A 13,392-nucleotide genomic window follows, 5' to 3' on the forward strand; every position below is an offset into this window, starting at 1 on the left:
TTTGTTATGGGTTAGCTGCTGTAGCTCCCGCACATAAACAGACTGTTTTCTATTGGTCTGTTCTAAAGTGACTATATTGGCCGTATATTTGTTACTGGACCTGCATTGATATGTAAATGAGCTGTGAACAGACGTGTGAATTATGACATTTGCGCATATAATTAATTACCGCGGCGCACACGTATTTACGGCTAAAGGCTAATAGCGCTACTTTCTTTACTAGTTATGGGTCCGTCGCGAACGAAATGACTCTTAGAACCGGCTCTTTGAAGGGAACGACGGGAGCCTGATCCTTATTGTGTTTTCTCTTTCTCTCACTTTTTTTCTCTTCACGCCGCGTGATTCGTGGTTTGACAGCGGCAGCGGCTGAAAACGAAACTTTGAGAAATTTGCGTGTACGTAGGATTAAAAAAAAAAAAAAAAAAAACGAGCATATTTGACTGTAGTTTAGCATAAAATAAATAAGTCCCAGTTTAGTCCTTTTTCAGTCCTGGTTTAGACCTGGTTCAGTCCTGATTCAGACCTGCTTGCAACAAAACAATCTGAAGAGCCACTTGGGAGCCAAAAGAAGCAGCAGCTTTTAGTGAGCCGAGCCAAAAGAGCCGGTTCTCTAAAAAGAACTGGAATACCCATCACTAGTGTCTAGAATGTGATGCAAAAATGCCATTAAGCCAACCTACTGTCTGCAAATATGATGTAAAGAGGCAGAATAACAATAAATGTTGCCTAAATAAACCCAATTTAAAATCCACCAGAGCCAAACCTAAGTTTTTTAAACAATTCAACATTTACAGTGAATTTTTACATCACTAAATATATCAGCGATTATATCGGCTATCGGCAGCTCCAACTCCCATTATATCGGTTTCATATCGGCCACAGCAAAATCCATATCGGTCGGGCTCTACAAATTACATTCATATACAGTATGGGCCTATATCTCACTGTCTGAGTACACAGTGTGCCTTGTCCTATTCAACATTATGGAAAAAGTGTATACAAATAAAAAGACTAAAAACAAATTAATCAACTAAAAACCACCAAAGTGATATTAATTACATCCAGTCTCTCTTGTCTGATTGAGGATTATATTGTTTTATTTCCCATTGATGAAGTCCAGCGGTCGATTCATGAGTAGAGTTACTTCCAGCTCTTCTCTGTCACTGAAGAACTGAGCTTTCCCCTCCTGACTGTGGACTGGGTGGGGCAGGTGTAGACCAAGCTTACTGAAAAGATGAAAAACTTTAGAATAGTAGAAGTTATGGGACTAAGGTTGTAAGATTGGTATGACTGGAGATATTACATAAACAAGAATTTACCATACATTATAAAAGTTGTAAATGAAAAACATAAACTATTGCTCACTATTTGGGTGTCCGTAAATCCAGGAATGTCTCCTTTACATCTAAGACCACATCAGCCAGTTTGGTGTCTGGCAGTTTGATTTTTACCTGGCATGCAAGATAATTAAATAAACATAATATACATAATTAAATATGTAAATACATACACACATACACACAATTAAGTAAAAATAATATACATAGCATAACATAACATAACATAAACATAAATCACCAGGTTATGTTGTGAAAGTAAAACACACACACACACTGTAATCTGCATATGTGTTTTGAATATTGTGCTCTTTTTTTATGGTAAATTAAAATCTGTTCTGCATAAGCGTTATTTGTGCAGTTACCAGTAAAGCTTCACAGCTCATGGAGGAGGGATCTTTTTCACTGAGGCCCAGAAACACGTCTTCTGTCCCAACACTCTGCTTCATGATCACCTCATAACTGCACAGAAGAAATGATATACACTTAAATATTCTAAATAGTCTAATGTTATTATGTATTTGGATAACAGTAACAGTGAGTCCAATGTTTTACACCTTTATGCTGAATTGTAAAGTTGTGTGGGACAGTTTACTCCATACAACTGTACAAGTCACCCTTATGTAACAGAAACTCACCTGTCAATCATTATATCACCTTTGCACAGTTTTTCCTTACAACCTTTTGTATACAACTGTGATATACTATATTTATATTACAATTTTTCAACTTTTACATTTATAATCATGCCTTCTTTGTTATTATAATATATTGTGATACGTGAGCTATAATAATTTCCCTTGTGGATCAATAAAGATTGTCTAAAGATGTTTTATGAGTTGTAATCTGTGTCTTACTCTGGTTGAGGCCTTTGGTCGTTGAGGTCGTCAAACTGTGATCCCTCTGACACCTCCTCCTCGCTCCAGATCTCTTTGCTCTTAGAGATGCTGCCACTTACAGCTACAGAAGAAAAAATATTAAATGTATTGTTTGGTGAGTGTTTAAATAATGACACATTACCACACACATTACCAGGGGTGTCCTTTTTGGGTTTGGGACCAATGCTTCCAGGGCCCAGCTGTGCAGAGGCACTCAGTGTCTGTGTGAAGGGAAAGTCCAGTATTGCAGAATATATTTCCTTTTCAAATATCCGTATCATACAATTATACCACCAAGACGACTAAAGGTATCTATCAGGCTGTTACGCTGTTTACTAAAAACACGTGCTAATATAGGCTATCGCAAATTCCTGTATGGACTAAGTAACCGAAAGAGTTTAATAGGCTAGACAACTGAAACAAGGGTCATACATTAGAGTTACTAATTTAGCAGAATTGGTTACAATAGAACAGATAATAAAATGAAAAAGTAAATATATTTTCCTTTACTATTTTGCATGGTCTTATATCTCCATTTAAAGACATTCAAATCTCAATCTCCTATTTTACTTCAAAACTTTAACTTTACCTCATAGTCCTCTTCTTCTTTTTGTCCTTCCTGTGGGTTTAGCAAAGCTGACAGGGCTTGGAGATTTTGAAGAGACGAAACTCCAAGAATTTCCATTTTAATAATTACTATTTTTACTAAATAAAAATAAAAATACAAGCTGTAGGCAGAGTTTCCAATGCTAAAAGCTAACAATTGCTCCCCGTGGTACCTGTTGATGTTGACCACCCGTTTCCCTGGTGACCACCATCTTAGCCGACGTCACTCAAAAAGCAGAAGCTGGTGATGGACAGCAGAGGGCGCCATAGAACATGACAAACATCACATTATCATTACAGATCCATGCACATTACAACCATAAACTGTAGTAAATTACGAAAGACTGAATTATACAAAAATGTGTGATTAATAGTATTTATCTTACTTACAAGCATTCAGATAACTATGGCTACAAAATATAGAATTTGTTTGCATGGTTTAACAAATACTGTAGGAGTGTACTAGTATTAGGATGTACTAGGAGTCTAATATAAAAATAGGCATAATAATTTCCTACATCTTTAATTTTAATTTCTTAAATATTTTACAGTTAAAGGTAAAACACAAAAGACAACACAATATCTACCAGGGAAGAATTATTATTTAAAATTGCTAAAAATTATTTCCAATATCAATTATTTTTTTTATTTTTTTTTTTTTGGTAACCCTAAAACACTTACACATACATTTTGACATTTTTTGACAAAAAAAAAGTAAACACACGTGCAAACACTGTATTAAGAAACTATACTACACACAACCCCCCACCCCCACCCCTTCTTTTTATATATTGTTTTTTTGTGTTTTGTTTATTTGCTTTTTTGTATGTGTGTTTATATTTTGTTATATCTTATGTTTATTTTGTTAATAATGTGCTGGGTATTCATTCTCTCAAATCACAAAAAATATAAATAATATATATATATATTTTTTTAATACAATATGTGTAATTTTTTTCTTGATTGATCATATTTCACAAATTAAAAAAATGAAAATATTCACACACAAAAAAAAGGAAAATATTTACAAACACTATACACAAACGGCGAAGCTAGGTGAGTGTCCTGCTGCGGCCCCCGTACAGACGCATGGTAGGCGCAGATCACGTTGAAGGTGACAGGAGACAAAAATTAAACTAAGACTAAAATTAAACTTCAGCGGAGGAAAATGAATCGTTTTTTCAGTGTGTTCGCGCTCCCGGTGCTGTCTGCCGCCGGTCCCGAGGAGAAGGAGCCCGTGTCTCCGTTAAACCGGGATGAACTTTCCCTTTACACCGCACCGGAGCAAAACTTTAACTTTGTCCAACCGGAGCCGGGTCAGCTCGAGGAGACTGTCGCCTCTCTGCGGAGGTCAGTGCACAGGCTGTGAAAGTCAGTTCTTTTACATTACACAAACAATCAAATACAGGATCATTCATATTTAACTGAAATATATTTGTTTTATTGTTTGCTGTGTTATTCCTGTCCTTTGAAACATCACCATTACGGGACAAATAAAGGTTATTTATTATTATGCAAGTCCTAAAAAAAAACAAAAAACACATACTGTTAAAAATATATATTCTTATGCCCTTTTTAGTTTCTGATGAATTATATCTTGATAGATTTGGTCTCAGTCACATTTAATCATACATGTAAGTGTATACTTGCATGTATGATGTTGCTGGGTTGTTGATGTAAGATCACGAGACAGAATCACGAATTTACAACTGAATATGTGTGTCAATTAAAAGTTCAGTTAAATCATTAAGTGTAGTTTTCATGAAAAACTGCTGTTAAAGATGCACTAATTGGGGGTCCATCAACAGCTTGTTTGTTGTTTTTTGTAGTTATTACCATCATAATGCATGTACAACAATTCCCAACATCAAACTAACATGAAGTAAGTTGATTTGGAAATATCAATTAACACCAAATTAACCACTTTAACTTCATGCAAATCAGCAGCTAGTTCAATTTTAATAAGTGGACCATAAAGTAAAATATTACCAAAACAAGATATCTGTTTGAGCTGGAGCTTTAAGGCGAATTTTGCGTAATATAGGACCTTTAAATACTCACTATGTAACTTTTTGGTGGGGGTTCTATGGATATGTCATTGCTCTGCCTGGAATGTTCCACAGTATGACATTAAACAGCTCTAACTCTAACATTTATGAAATTACAGGTGGTTTTATAGCTCAAAAATGTCTAGAAAAACAGATATTCTAAGAGGGTTGCCTCTCCATAGATCTGACCTGTAAGTTTGTCTGGTCTCCATGAAGATAGAAAGGTTTAATATCATACCATGAAACATTCCAGACAAAGCAATAACATTTCCATGGAGAAAAGTATTTGACCGGCCCTCCACCAGAAATGTTACACAATGTGCCTTTAAGCTTCAGTGTCTTTTGTCACATTTTGTCCCCTTTTGTCAAAGAGTTTTACAGTCTGTTTAGTTTTAGTCCTGATAACAATTAGTGAAAGATTACTGATGAGTATTATTCTGATAGATTGTTTCAGCCCTTGCAAACACAATTTCAAAATTCAAATCTATGAACCAACATTTAAAAGTATATTTTAACTGTACATTGATATTTCTCGTTATTTGTTTCAGATCATTGGAGCCTTACACCTCGTGGTGTCAAGGCGCATACAGCAAAATCAAACCGAAGATCCAACATGGCGTCCAGGTGGGAAAGGACACCTACAGTTACCTTAGCAACCCACCAAAGGACTTCTACCCCAGAGCTGGAGTCATCGGGTTCAGCGGCGTCCTGGGTCTGTTTCTGGCTCGAGGGTCCCGGATCAAGCGCCTCTTGTATCCCAGCGGGCTCGTGGCCATCAGCACGTCCATGTACTACCCCGAGAAAGCAGCAAATATCGCCAAGACCACTGGAGATAAGGTCTACGGAGGAGCGGTTCAGAGCTACGCCGCTTTGGAGAAAATGTTCAAAACTCCAGAGAAGCCAAAGAAAGAGACCGAAAAGGAAAACAAGCCATGATTTTATCCTTATTTAATTCAAGTTGATACTAAAAGAAAGTTTAGGGAGCAGACTATAGTGAAAAACTGCAAAAGGGCCCTGTATCAGATTTTTTCCCCCCATGTTGTATAAGCACCTCTTGAGGTCAAAATAAGTCAGATGTGGATTGTCTGCATCTAATTATAAAGCGTTTTATAGTCAGAGAATCAGGAAGTGCATTGTTAGCATGGTAGTTGTTACTGCGACGTCAAAACTGCACTGGTCTCTGAAAGTTATGAAAAGTGTACAAGTTAAGTATGGAAAAACTTTGGACCACTGCAAACTGTAAAATGAATGAGTTCTGTTTATGTTTTTAAGATAGTAAAAAATCAGGTACAGTATTTAAAGTTCAAATTTTATCTTTTAGTAATAAGATTCCGTCCACAACAATGCTCATTTTAAGCAGTAATAAGGAGCATTAGAAATTAAAGGTGCACTTTGTAACTTTTCTGGTCAAGATTCTGCCACCTGCTCGTCTCCATGGAGATGTTATTGCTAGTATGACATTAAACACATCTAGCATTTACTGAATTACGTAGGTGTTTCTATTGCCAAAACATAATCAGAAAAACATTCATTATTACTGTGAATGTGCTCACCACTCCACAGATAGGATTTTCATTTAGCCTTGTAGCATCAACAGCTTGTCTCAATGGAGATAGATCCGTTTTAATGCCACATTGTGAAGCATTTTAAGCATATAATAACATCTTTCCCATGGAGACAAAATGGGTGATGGAAACTAATCAGTAAGGTTACATAGTGCATATATTATCTAACTTTTATATTTTGGTAAACATGGATCACACTGAGGTTTGTACTGTAATTTAAAAGTTCAAAAGCACTTCAAAATGCACGACAAAATTGCACTAACACAATGAAACGGTATTTATAGTCTTATTTTTTGTTAAATTATTTTTCACTGGCACCATTTTCAGACAGATATAAAAAAAAAAATCCTTCAAGTCTGCTGTCCCAAAAAAATCTGCTTTAATAAAATGCTTTGAAATCCTAATAAAACAAACTAGCAATAATCACATGGCAATAAGACTGTATTTATATTTGTATCTATATTATATTCTGTTAAATTTTAAATGTTGTGATTTCAGCTTTGTGACTTTTTTGAGGCCCATTTTTTGCACTAAGCGTTTGATCTATCTCAGGCTGGGCTCGTCAGTGTTTTTAGCTTTTAAAATGTAATGAAACTGCTGCGACACTTGTGTATTTAAGAAGCTAATAAAAATCTATTTGTTCAACACGAGTCCACTTGTATTGATATTCCTGGTTTAAAGTTCTCTGGAGTTGGGTGGATCTTCAGTGTTGTCAGGTTGCCAGATGTTAACCCAATTCAGCTAAAATCTATATAGGTGGTGTCAATTTCACAGAATATTTTTAGACAAAGTTTGAACTCGTGACCTTTTGGTTTGAGGGAGGCAAATGCTTAACCCAGTGTTAAGCAGATGCATGTATGGTGCGCCATCAGACTTCTCTGATATGGGGTCTGCCATCTGCTTGTCTCCATAGAGATGTCAATGCTTTGCCTTGAATATTTCACAGTATTGTGCTTACATGTATCCATCTTCCAAATATCAAAATTAAATTATTAACAAACTTTCTGTGAGTGGGCTTGCCTCTCCACGGACCTGACCTGTAACTTGGCATCTCGTAACCATGAAGGGACAATTTTAATGCTGTACTGAGGAACATTCTCAAGACAAAGCAACATCTCCATGGAAACAAGCAGATAAACTCTCCAAAAGAGCATTCACGCAGTGCAACTTCAAAGTTCCCATACATTAATGTGACTGGTGGAGGCTGGAAGGGCATACGGCATTAAAACAAATTATTTGGGGATATTAAGAAAACTCCCAATCATCATCTTGAATAATAAAGAATATACTTACAAGTATATACTTACATGGGTTTCATAGTCCTGTATAAGAACTGATATGACAGTGATTCATAAATGTTTTATCATAAAAGATAAAACACAGTATAGTTGGTTTACCTTTTTATTCTTTATGGCAGCCAAAAACAAATTGTACAAAATTAAATACTACAGAATTTCTTCAGAGCAAAACCAGCTTCTCGTTGAGAGCGATCTGAGCCTGGGTGAGGTTTGACAGGTATGTCACCATCAACAGGTCCTGAAACACATAAAGGGAGTTTAGAAATGACACTGGAACCAATATAATATGATGTGGTTGATACTAATAATACATACAAGATAGTCTTGACTGGTCAGACACGGGTTTTAGCATATTTAGCATACTTCTAATCGATTGCCATAATCAGGACAATTTTTTAGAAAAAGAAAATTTCCTGTGTGTGTGTTATCCAGGTCGAGGTCAAATAATACATAGAAAAATAAGTACAGGAAACCAATACCAAAATACGTGCAATTTACAAAGTTTTTTTGTTTTTGTTTGTTTTCTTTAAACAAAACATACAAATTTGTAATATTACAGAGTGATATGACAAAAAGTTAAAACCCCAATTAAAATTGTATTGTACTGAAATGATTTTATCACAATTCAATAATCTGCTGAGAGTGAAAGTGGGCAGAGAAAGGTTTGTAGTGTAGTGTGTAGGGATGAGACAAAATCTCGCAAGACAAAATTGTCCCAAGAATGTCCACCCATGTGAAAGAATTATCTTGTGAAATCCCCCCCCCCCCCTCAATTTACTTTTACCTGAGACAAAAAAAAAAGTAGTTGAAAGTTGGTGAGTTATACAATTTGAGAAGCGGTAGTTCCCAACAGCATGCAATACTACAATGACTGCTATAATATTACAATAAATAAATAATTGTGAAGCTCAAATTGTGAAATGGATTGCACTACTTCATTCATTACATGTTAAAACCTCATCTTGTCTCATTCTCGTGGACGTAATCTCATGGTTGTGTCTCATCCCAACCCTAGCAGTGTGTTGTGTTTGGACAGATAGTTACATTAAATACAGAAATAGAGTATCACAATATGAAGATATGATAAAAAATGCATGAGATCACAATTTGATTATCACCATATCGGTCTGCGCTAATACAAACCTGAAATGAATGAGAACAATAAAATGAATGAAATACTCACATTAATATTAGAGTTGAGCATGTTCTCAAAGTCCTCCGCTGAGATGGTAGGTACTTTATTCACCAGGTCCATGAGGAAACGGCCCACACAGTTATCTGCTGCCACCTTCCCAGACTGAAACAGAGAGCGTCACTCAACATCTATGTACATGATCAGGTCAGACACAGGGACATGTGGAACTGAAAAGGACAAATTACTCTCATTAACTATAAGAATGGAGCCCATAAACCTTCAATGCAAAGTGGGGGGAAAAAAGCTGCATATAAAGTTACTGCAAGGGAAATTCTTAAACTGCGACAGCTCTAAATGTGGGATAGGCCCAGTATACAGAGGCATTAACCATAAACCAGGTCAACAAATCTGCAATCTGACAGTTACTCAGGAAATTCCACCTGAGAATTCTGACCTGTCTCCAGCTCCGTTTAAACTAGAGGGATTCCACAATGTGCTGATGTCAGGTGAATCCAACCTATTACAACCATAGACTTAACTATTTGAAGTTGGGAATCTACTATCTCCTAATGCCATTTCATTCATGTCTATGCTTTGCTCATATGTACAGTAGCTCACCAGCACGTCCTCGATGTAAGCCAGCACCGTCGTGAGCATGTCCTGGACCCGCGCAGCTGCACCTGCCACCTGAGAGAGGTCAGAGGTCAAACCTTTTGTGCGGGAGGGAGCCAGACGCGTCCTCTGAAGAAGGTCCACTGGAAAACACACACAAAAGACATAATGAGCCCAGTGAGTCAACTCTGATATTAACTAACTTTACTTAAATGATTCCTAAATCATAAACACGCTGCCCTTACCTCCAATCCTCTCTGTGTCGTAGTAGATGTACTTCACTGTGAGAGGCGTGAACATCACTCCAACGGTCTTCCCTGGAACTCCCATCTGAGCACTGGGGACAGAGAAAACGAAACAAATATTTAGACAAGGTTAAGCAACACTTTATTAATGCCCAGTGAGGTAAATGATGTCTCTGTTTGACCCACTTCCAACTAATGCCACTGGGGCAACCCATCAGGAGCAGTGAGCTTCTCCAGAACCCATGGACCCATCAAGATTTTGAGGTAGTCTCTGTCAGAACTACCCTAGCTGGAGGGTTTGACCTAAAGTTTTTAGTTGATGGGGGAAACTCACCCAGACAGAATATGCAAACTCTACCTCAGACATGTCAGACTCAGGCCCGTGGGCCAAATTTGGGCCACGAAATCATATCAAATATGTATTACAGCTGGACCGCCGGCTACAGATAGGCGATAGAGACATTATTTAAAATTTTGTTATTATTTTATATTTTGCTTGCTCTGAATTCAGTGATTAAGCAAAACTATTATTAAACATTTATTTTAACAGGAAAAGCTTTAACATTACATATCTTGAAAGAAGCGAAAACATGCAGATGTTGTTGCATTTTTTCAATAAATATTTAATTTAGCCCACGACTTAGTCCCAGTTTTTAATTTTGGCCCTCTGTGAATTTGAGTTTGACACTCCTGCTCTTCATAGGAAGGCCTACTTTACCCAGGAGTTGAACCCAAAACCTGTGAGGCAAGAGTGCTAATCATTCAGCAGCAGAGTACTAGTCAGCGTGGAGCAACACAACATTATGAACAAAAGGCTCTGCCCTCTGCCCATTACGTAAAGTTAATACAAATAAATGAAACTGTTAGTATTATTTATATGTGTTATTTTTGGATTTTATGTTTTTGTGTTTATCTTCAGTCACAGACACAAGAAAACATTTCAGACCCTGACCTGACGTAGGCGCGGATGTTCATCTTGCCACTCTGAAGCGCAGAGTCGACCGTCAGGTGAATGGGGTTTGTGGCCTCGCGGCTGTAATACTCATGAATGAGCACAGAGTGTTCTGTGATGTCAAAGCCTGTGGCATACCTGAGGGAAAGACAAAGACAGAGGTCAAATATTACCAAGTGAACTGAAAGAATGTAACAAGTTTTATTTTGAAAAGCAGAATGGAACAGCAGGCAGGTGTTTAAAGGCTGGAGATTAATGTATGATATAACAAATTGTATAGATGAGGAGTAGGATGGTTAGAAATTGCCACAATGAAAGTTTATAGATATAATAACACTTATGTTTAATTGTGTCAGTAGTTTGTTAGTAAGAAAAGCTTTGTATTTAAAAAAAATAAATACATAAAACATTAGAATAATGTTTTTACACAGGATTATAAGAAGAAATACAACATTTGTGGCTTTCCATTTCCAGTTTGCTACACAAATAAGTAACAAGCAGAGAACATTTAGAAAATTGATTAAGTCTTGATGGTTGTTCTGTTATACACTCACCAACCAATGATGACCTCAGTGGGAGAGACTCTCTTGTGGAGCTCATACATGTTTTTGGCAAACTCCATGTCCACAGCAACCTAAAATAATGTATTTGTTTTAATAAACAAACAAATGAAAAAGGAATTCACATAGCAGAAAATGTCAAGGTCATTCAAACTACAAACCTCATCCTCGGACTCATTGTGGGGCACAGAGAAGCAGTTGGTCACTTCAATAGAGTGTTTGTCAATGGTTCCTGAACAAAAGAAAGATTCTTTTTATTCAGAACTGTTATTTATCCTGAAACAGACAGCAAGTAATATTCTTCGAAAACACGTCAATTTCTTTTAACGTTAAATCCAGCACACTGAAAACATAATGACGTAGATAAGTGATGCTCCAGCTGCCTATGATTCTAGCACTAGGTTAGCCAGAATTAACGCACAAAAATGAATTAACACTATACGAATTGATTTTATTGTTGTAGCGAAACATTAAAAAGGATGGATTAAAAAAAATACCAGTTCAAGCCATAAGTCACGTAAAACTAGTGGTAAGTAATAAACAGGTGATGCTAACCAAACAGCTGCTTACACCCCGCTAGCCAGATGCGGCTAACCTGGAAAACTCATGTACTAGCGATTAGCATCATTAGCATCTCGAGCTAACACCTGCTAACTCGCACATCACCCGCTTTATTCCAGCTATTCAAACACTACCAATATTTTTAACATATCATACGGGTGTCTTACCAAGCAAAGTCCCGATGACCCTGCTCGCCCCCTCGTTTCTGCGCTCGTACGAGTCGCAGATCGAGGCTAAAACCACCGGGTGGATCTTCACCACGGGTCCGAACACCGACATGTTGGAAAGAGAGAGAATGACAGCGGGAGCACCTGGTGTGTCCTCTGGCGGCGGGAGGACGGAACAGCAGCACAAAGGATTTTAAAACTACAACAAACAGAGTACAGGCGAGGATAAACTACTACATTTACAATTAATACTTAAAAAAAATATACTATATATATATATTATTTTTTTAAATTTAAGAGCAGGTATCGATACTTTCTACTTCACTACACTGTCTCCAGTATTTTTCTTTATGGTGTGAGACCTGCTGAAAAAGCTGAGACTTTATTTTTTTTTTATTCTATATCTCTATATCTCTATATCTCTATATCTCTATATCTTTATATCTCTATATCTCTATATCTCTACATATATAGCTGTATGGCCTGGATGAGGATGAGAGAGACCAACTATTGTGGAAGCAGATGCCAGATGAAAGGACTTTAAACCGTAAGATTAAAAAGATTAAAATTATGTTCTCACTCTCAATGATCTAAATGAAATAATAACAATCCTGGCAGCCTAGTGGTTAGAAGGGGGAGAGAGTTCAACATCCTAACAGCCTGGTGGTGCGTGAATGGAGGCTCCTGTACCTCCTTACAGAGAGCAGGAGGCTCCTGTACCTCCTCATGAAGGGCAGAAGACTGAACAGATTGTGTGCAGGGAAACTTTCATCACACACACTTGTGACTGCTTTGCGAGTGAGGCGGGTGGTGTATATGGCTTGAGGGAGGGGAGTGGTGCTCAAGTGATCTTCCTTGCTGTGTTCACTATGCACTACAGGGCTCTCTTCACCAGTGATGCAGTGTTGATGGTCCAGGAGAGGTTCTCACTGATGTGCACCTCCAGGAATTTAGTGCTGCTTACTCTCTCCACAGTAGCACCGTCAATGGTCGGTGGAGGGTGTTGGGTGTGGCTTCTCTGGAAGTTGACAACAATCTCCTTAGTCTTGCTGACATTCAGCTGGAGGTTGTTGTCTCTGCACCACATGGTCAAAAGGTCGACCTCTTTCTTGTAGTGAGTCTCTTCGCTCTTGGTGATGAAACCCACCAGAATTGTGTCATCTGCAAACTTCACGTGCTGTAGGTCAGTATTTCCCAAACTTTTTATCTGGGGACCCATATTTTTAAAGTCACATACCTTCACGACCCAAATCAAGACATTATTCATAAATCACAAAATAAAGGTGGATTTGACCATTACTGAACATTAATGAGGATATTTTATTGTTGACTGAGTGATCATGTCTCTCTGAACATTTAGTATTACTAAAGTTTTAAACAGTGAAAAACAGTCACTGAACCAGCAATAAAAGTATCCATAAGTCACCT

General features: G+C 37.4%; 3 protein-coding genes across 3 annotated transcripts; 1 reads left to right on the forward strand and 2 right to left on the reverse strand.

Annotated features, from left to right (window-relative positions):
- Positions 1–1,096: 1,096 nt before the first annotated feature.
- On the reverse strand, positions 1,097–3,034 carry dnaaf6 (dynein axonemal assembly factor 6). The gene is made up of 6 exons (XM_055152105.1): positions 2,805–3,034; positions 2,370–2,436; positions 2,195–2,297; positions 1,703–1,799; positions 1,366–1,451; positions 1,097–1,226 (listed from the first exon to the last, which is right to left on the reverse strand). The coding sequence occupies exons 1-6, from the start codon at positions 2,898–2,900 to the stop codon at positions 1,097–1,099; spliced, it is 579 nt and encodes a 192-aa protein (XP_055008080.1). The 5' UTR covers positions 2,901–3,034.
- An 852-nt stretch (positions 3,035–3,886) lies between these two features.
- Positions 3,887–7,079, forward strand: LOC110175122 (MICOS complex subunit MIC26-like). Its single transcript, XM_055152032.1, has 2 exons — positions 3,887–4,171; positions 5,418–7,079. Exons 1-2 carry the CDS (start codon positions 3,990–3,992, stop codon positions 5,803–5,805), a joined length of 570 nt encoding a protein of 189 aa, XP_055008007.1. The 5' UTR covers positions 3,887–3,989; the 3' UTR covers positions 5,806–7,079.
- Positions 7,080–7,821: 742 nt separating this feature from the next.
- Positions 7,822–12,115, reverse strand: eif3f (eukaryotic translation initiation factor 3, subunit F). Its single transcript, XM_020941235.2, has 8 exons — positions 11,965–12,115; positions 11,398–11,468; positions 11,231–11,310; positions 10,677–10,814; positions 9,725–9,816; positions 9,486–9,622; positions 8,916–9,029; positions 7,822–7,970 (listed from the first exon to the last, which is right to left on the reverse strand). The coding sequence occupies exons 1-8, from the start codon at positions 12,074–12,076 to the stop codon at positions 7,893–7,895; spliced, it is 822 nt and encodes a 273-aa protein (XP_020796894.1). The 5' UTR covers positions 12,077–12,115; the 3' UTR covers positions 7,822–7,892.
- Positions 12,116–13,392: the final 1,277 nt, after the last annotated feature.

Source organism: Boleophthalmus pectinirostris, unplaced genomic scaffold (assembly GCF_026225935.1).
Source record: "Boleophthalmus pectinirostris isolate CB_2022bp ecotype Guang Dong unplaced genomic scaffold, ASM2622593v1 HiC_scaffold_16, whole genome shotgun sequence".
NCBI lineage: Eukaryota > Metazoa > Chordata > Actinopteri > Gobiiformes > Gobiidae > Boleophthalmus > Boleophthalmus pectinirostris.

What these genes read in the sequence shown, in the direction of transcription:
- dnaaf6 (XM_055152105.1), bottom strand. Translation starts at nt 2,900, where the DNA reads ATGGAAATTCTTGGAGTTTCGTCTCTTCAAAATCTCCAAGCCCTGTCA. An exon ending in AAGAAGAAGAGGACTATGAG is followed by an intron (nt 2,437 to 2,804) that starts GTAAAGTTAAAG and finishes CCCTTCACACAG; the next exon opens with ACACTGAGTGCCTCTGCACA. An exon ending in GATTTACGGACACCCAAATA is followed by an intron (nt 1,227 to 1,365) that starts GTGAGCAATAGT and finishes TCATCTTTTCAG; the next exon opens with TAAGCTTGGTCTACACCTGC.
- LOC110175122 (XM_055152032.1), top strand. Translation starts at nt 3,990, where the DNA reads ATGAATCGTTTTTTCAGTGTGTTCGCGCTCCCGGTGCTGTCTGCCGCC. An exon ending in ACTGTCGCCTCTCTGCGGAG is followed by an intron (nt 4,172 to 5,417) that starts GTCAGTGCACAG and finishes TATTTGTTTCAG; the next exon opens with ATCATTGGAGCCTTACACCT.
- eif3f (XM_020941235.2), bottom strand. Translation starts at nt 12,076, where the DNA reads ATGTCGGTGTTCGGACCCGTGGTGAAGATCCACCCGGTGGTTTTAGCC. An exon ending in ACAATGAGTCCGAGGATGAG is followed by an intron (nt 11,311 to 11,397) that starts GTTTGTAGTTTG and finishes ACATTATTTTAG; the next exon opens with GTTGCTGTGGACATGGAGTT. An exon ending in ACTGAGGTCATCATTGGTTG is followed by an intron (nt 10,815 to 11,230) that starts GTGAGTGTATAA and finishes TCTTTCCCTCAG; the next exon opens with GTATGCCACAGGCTTTGACA.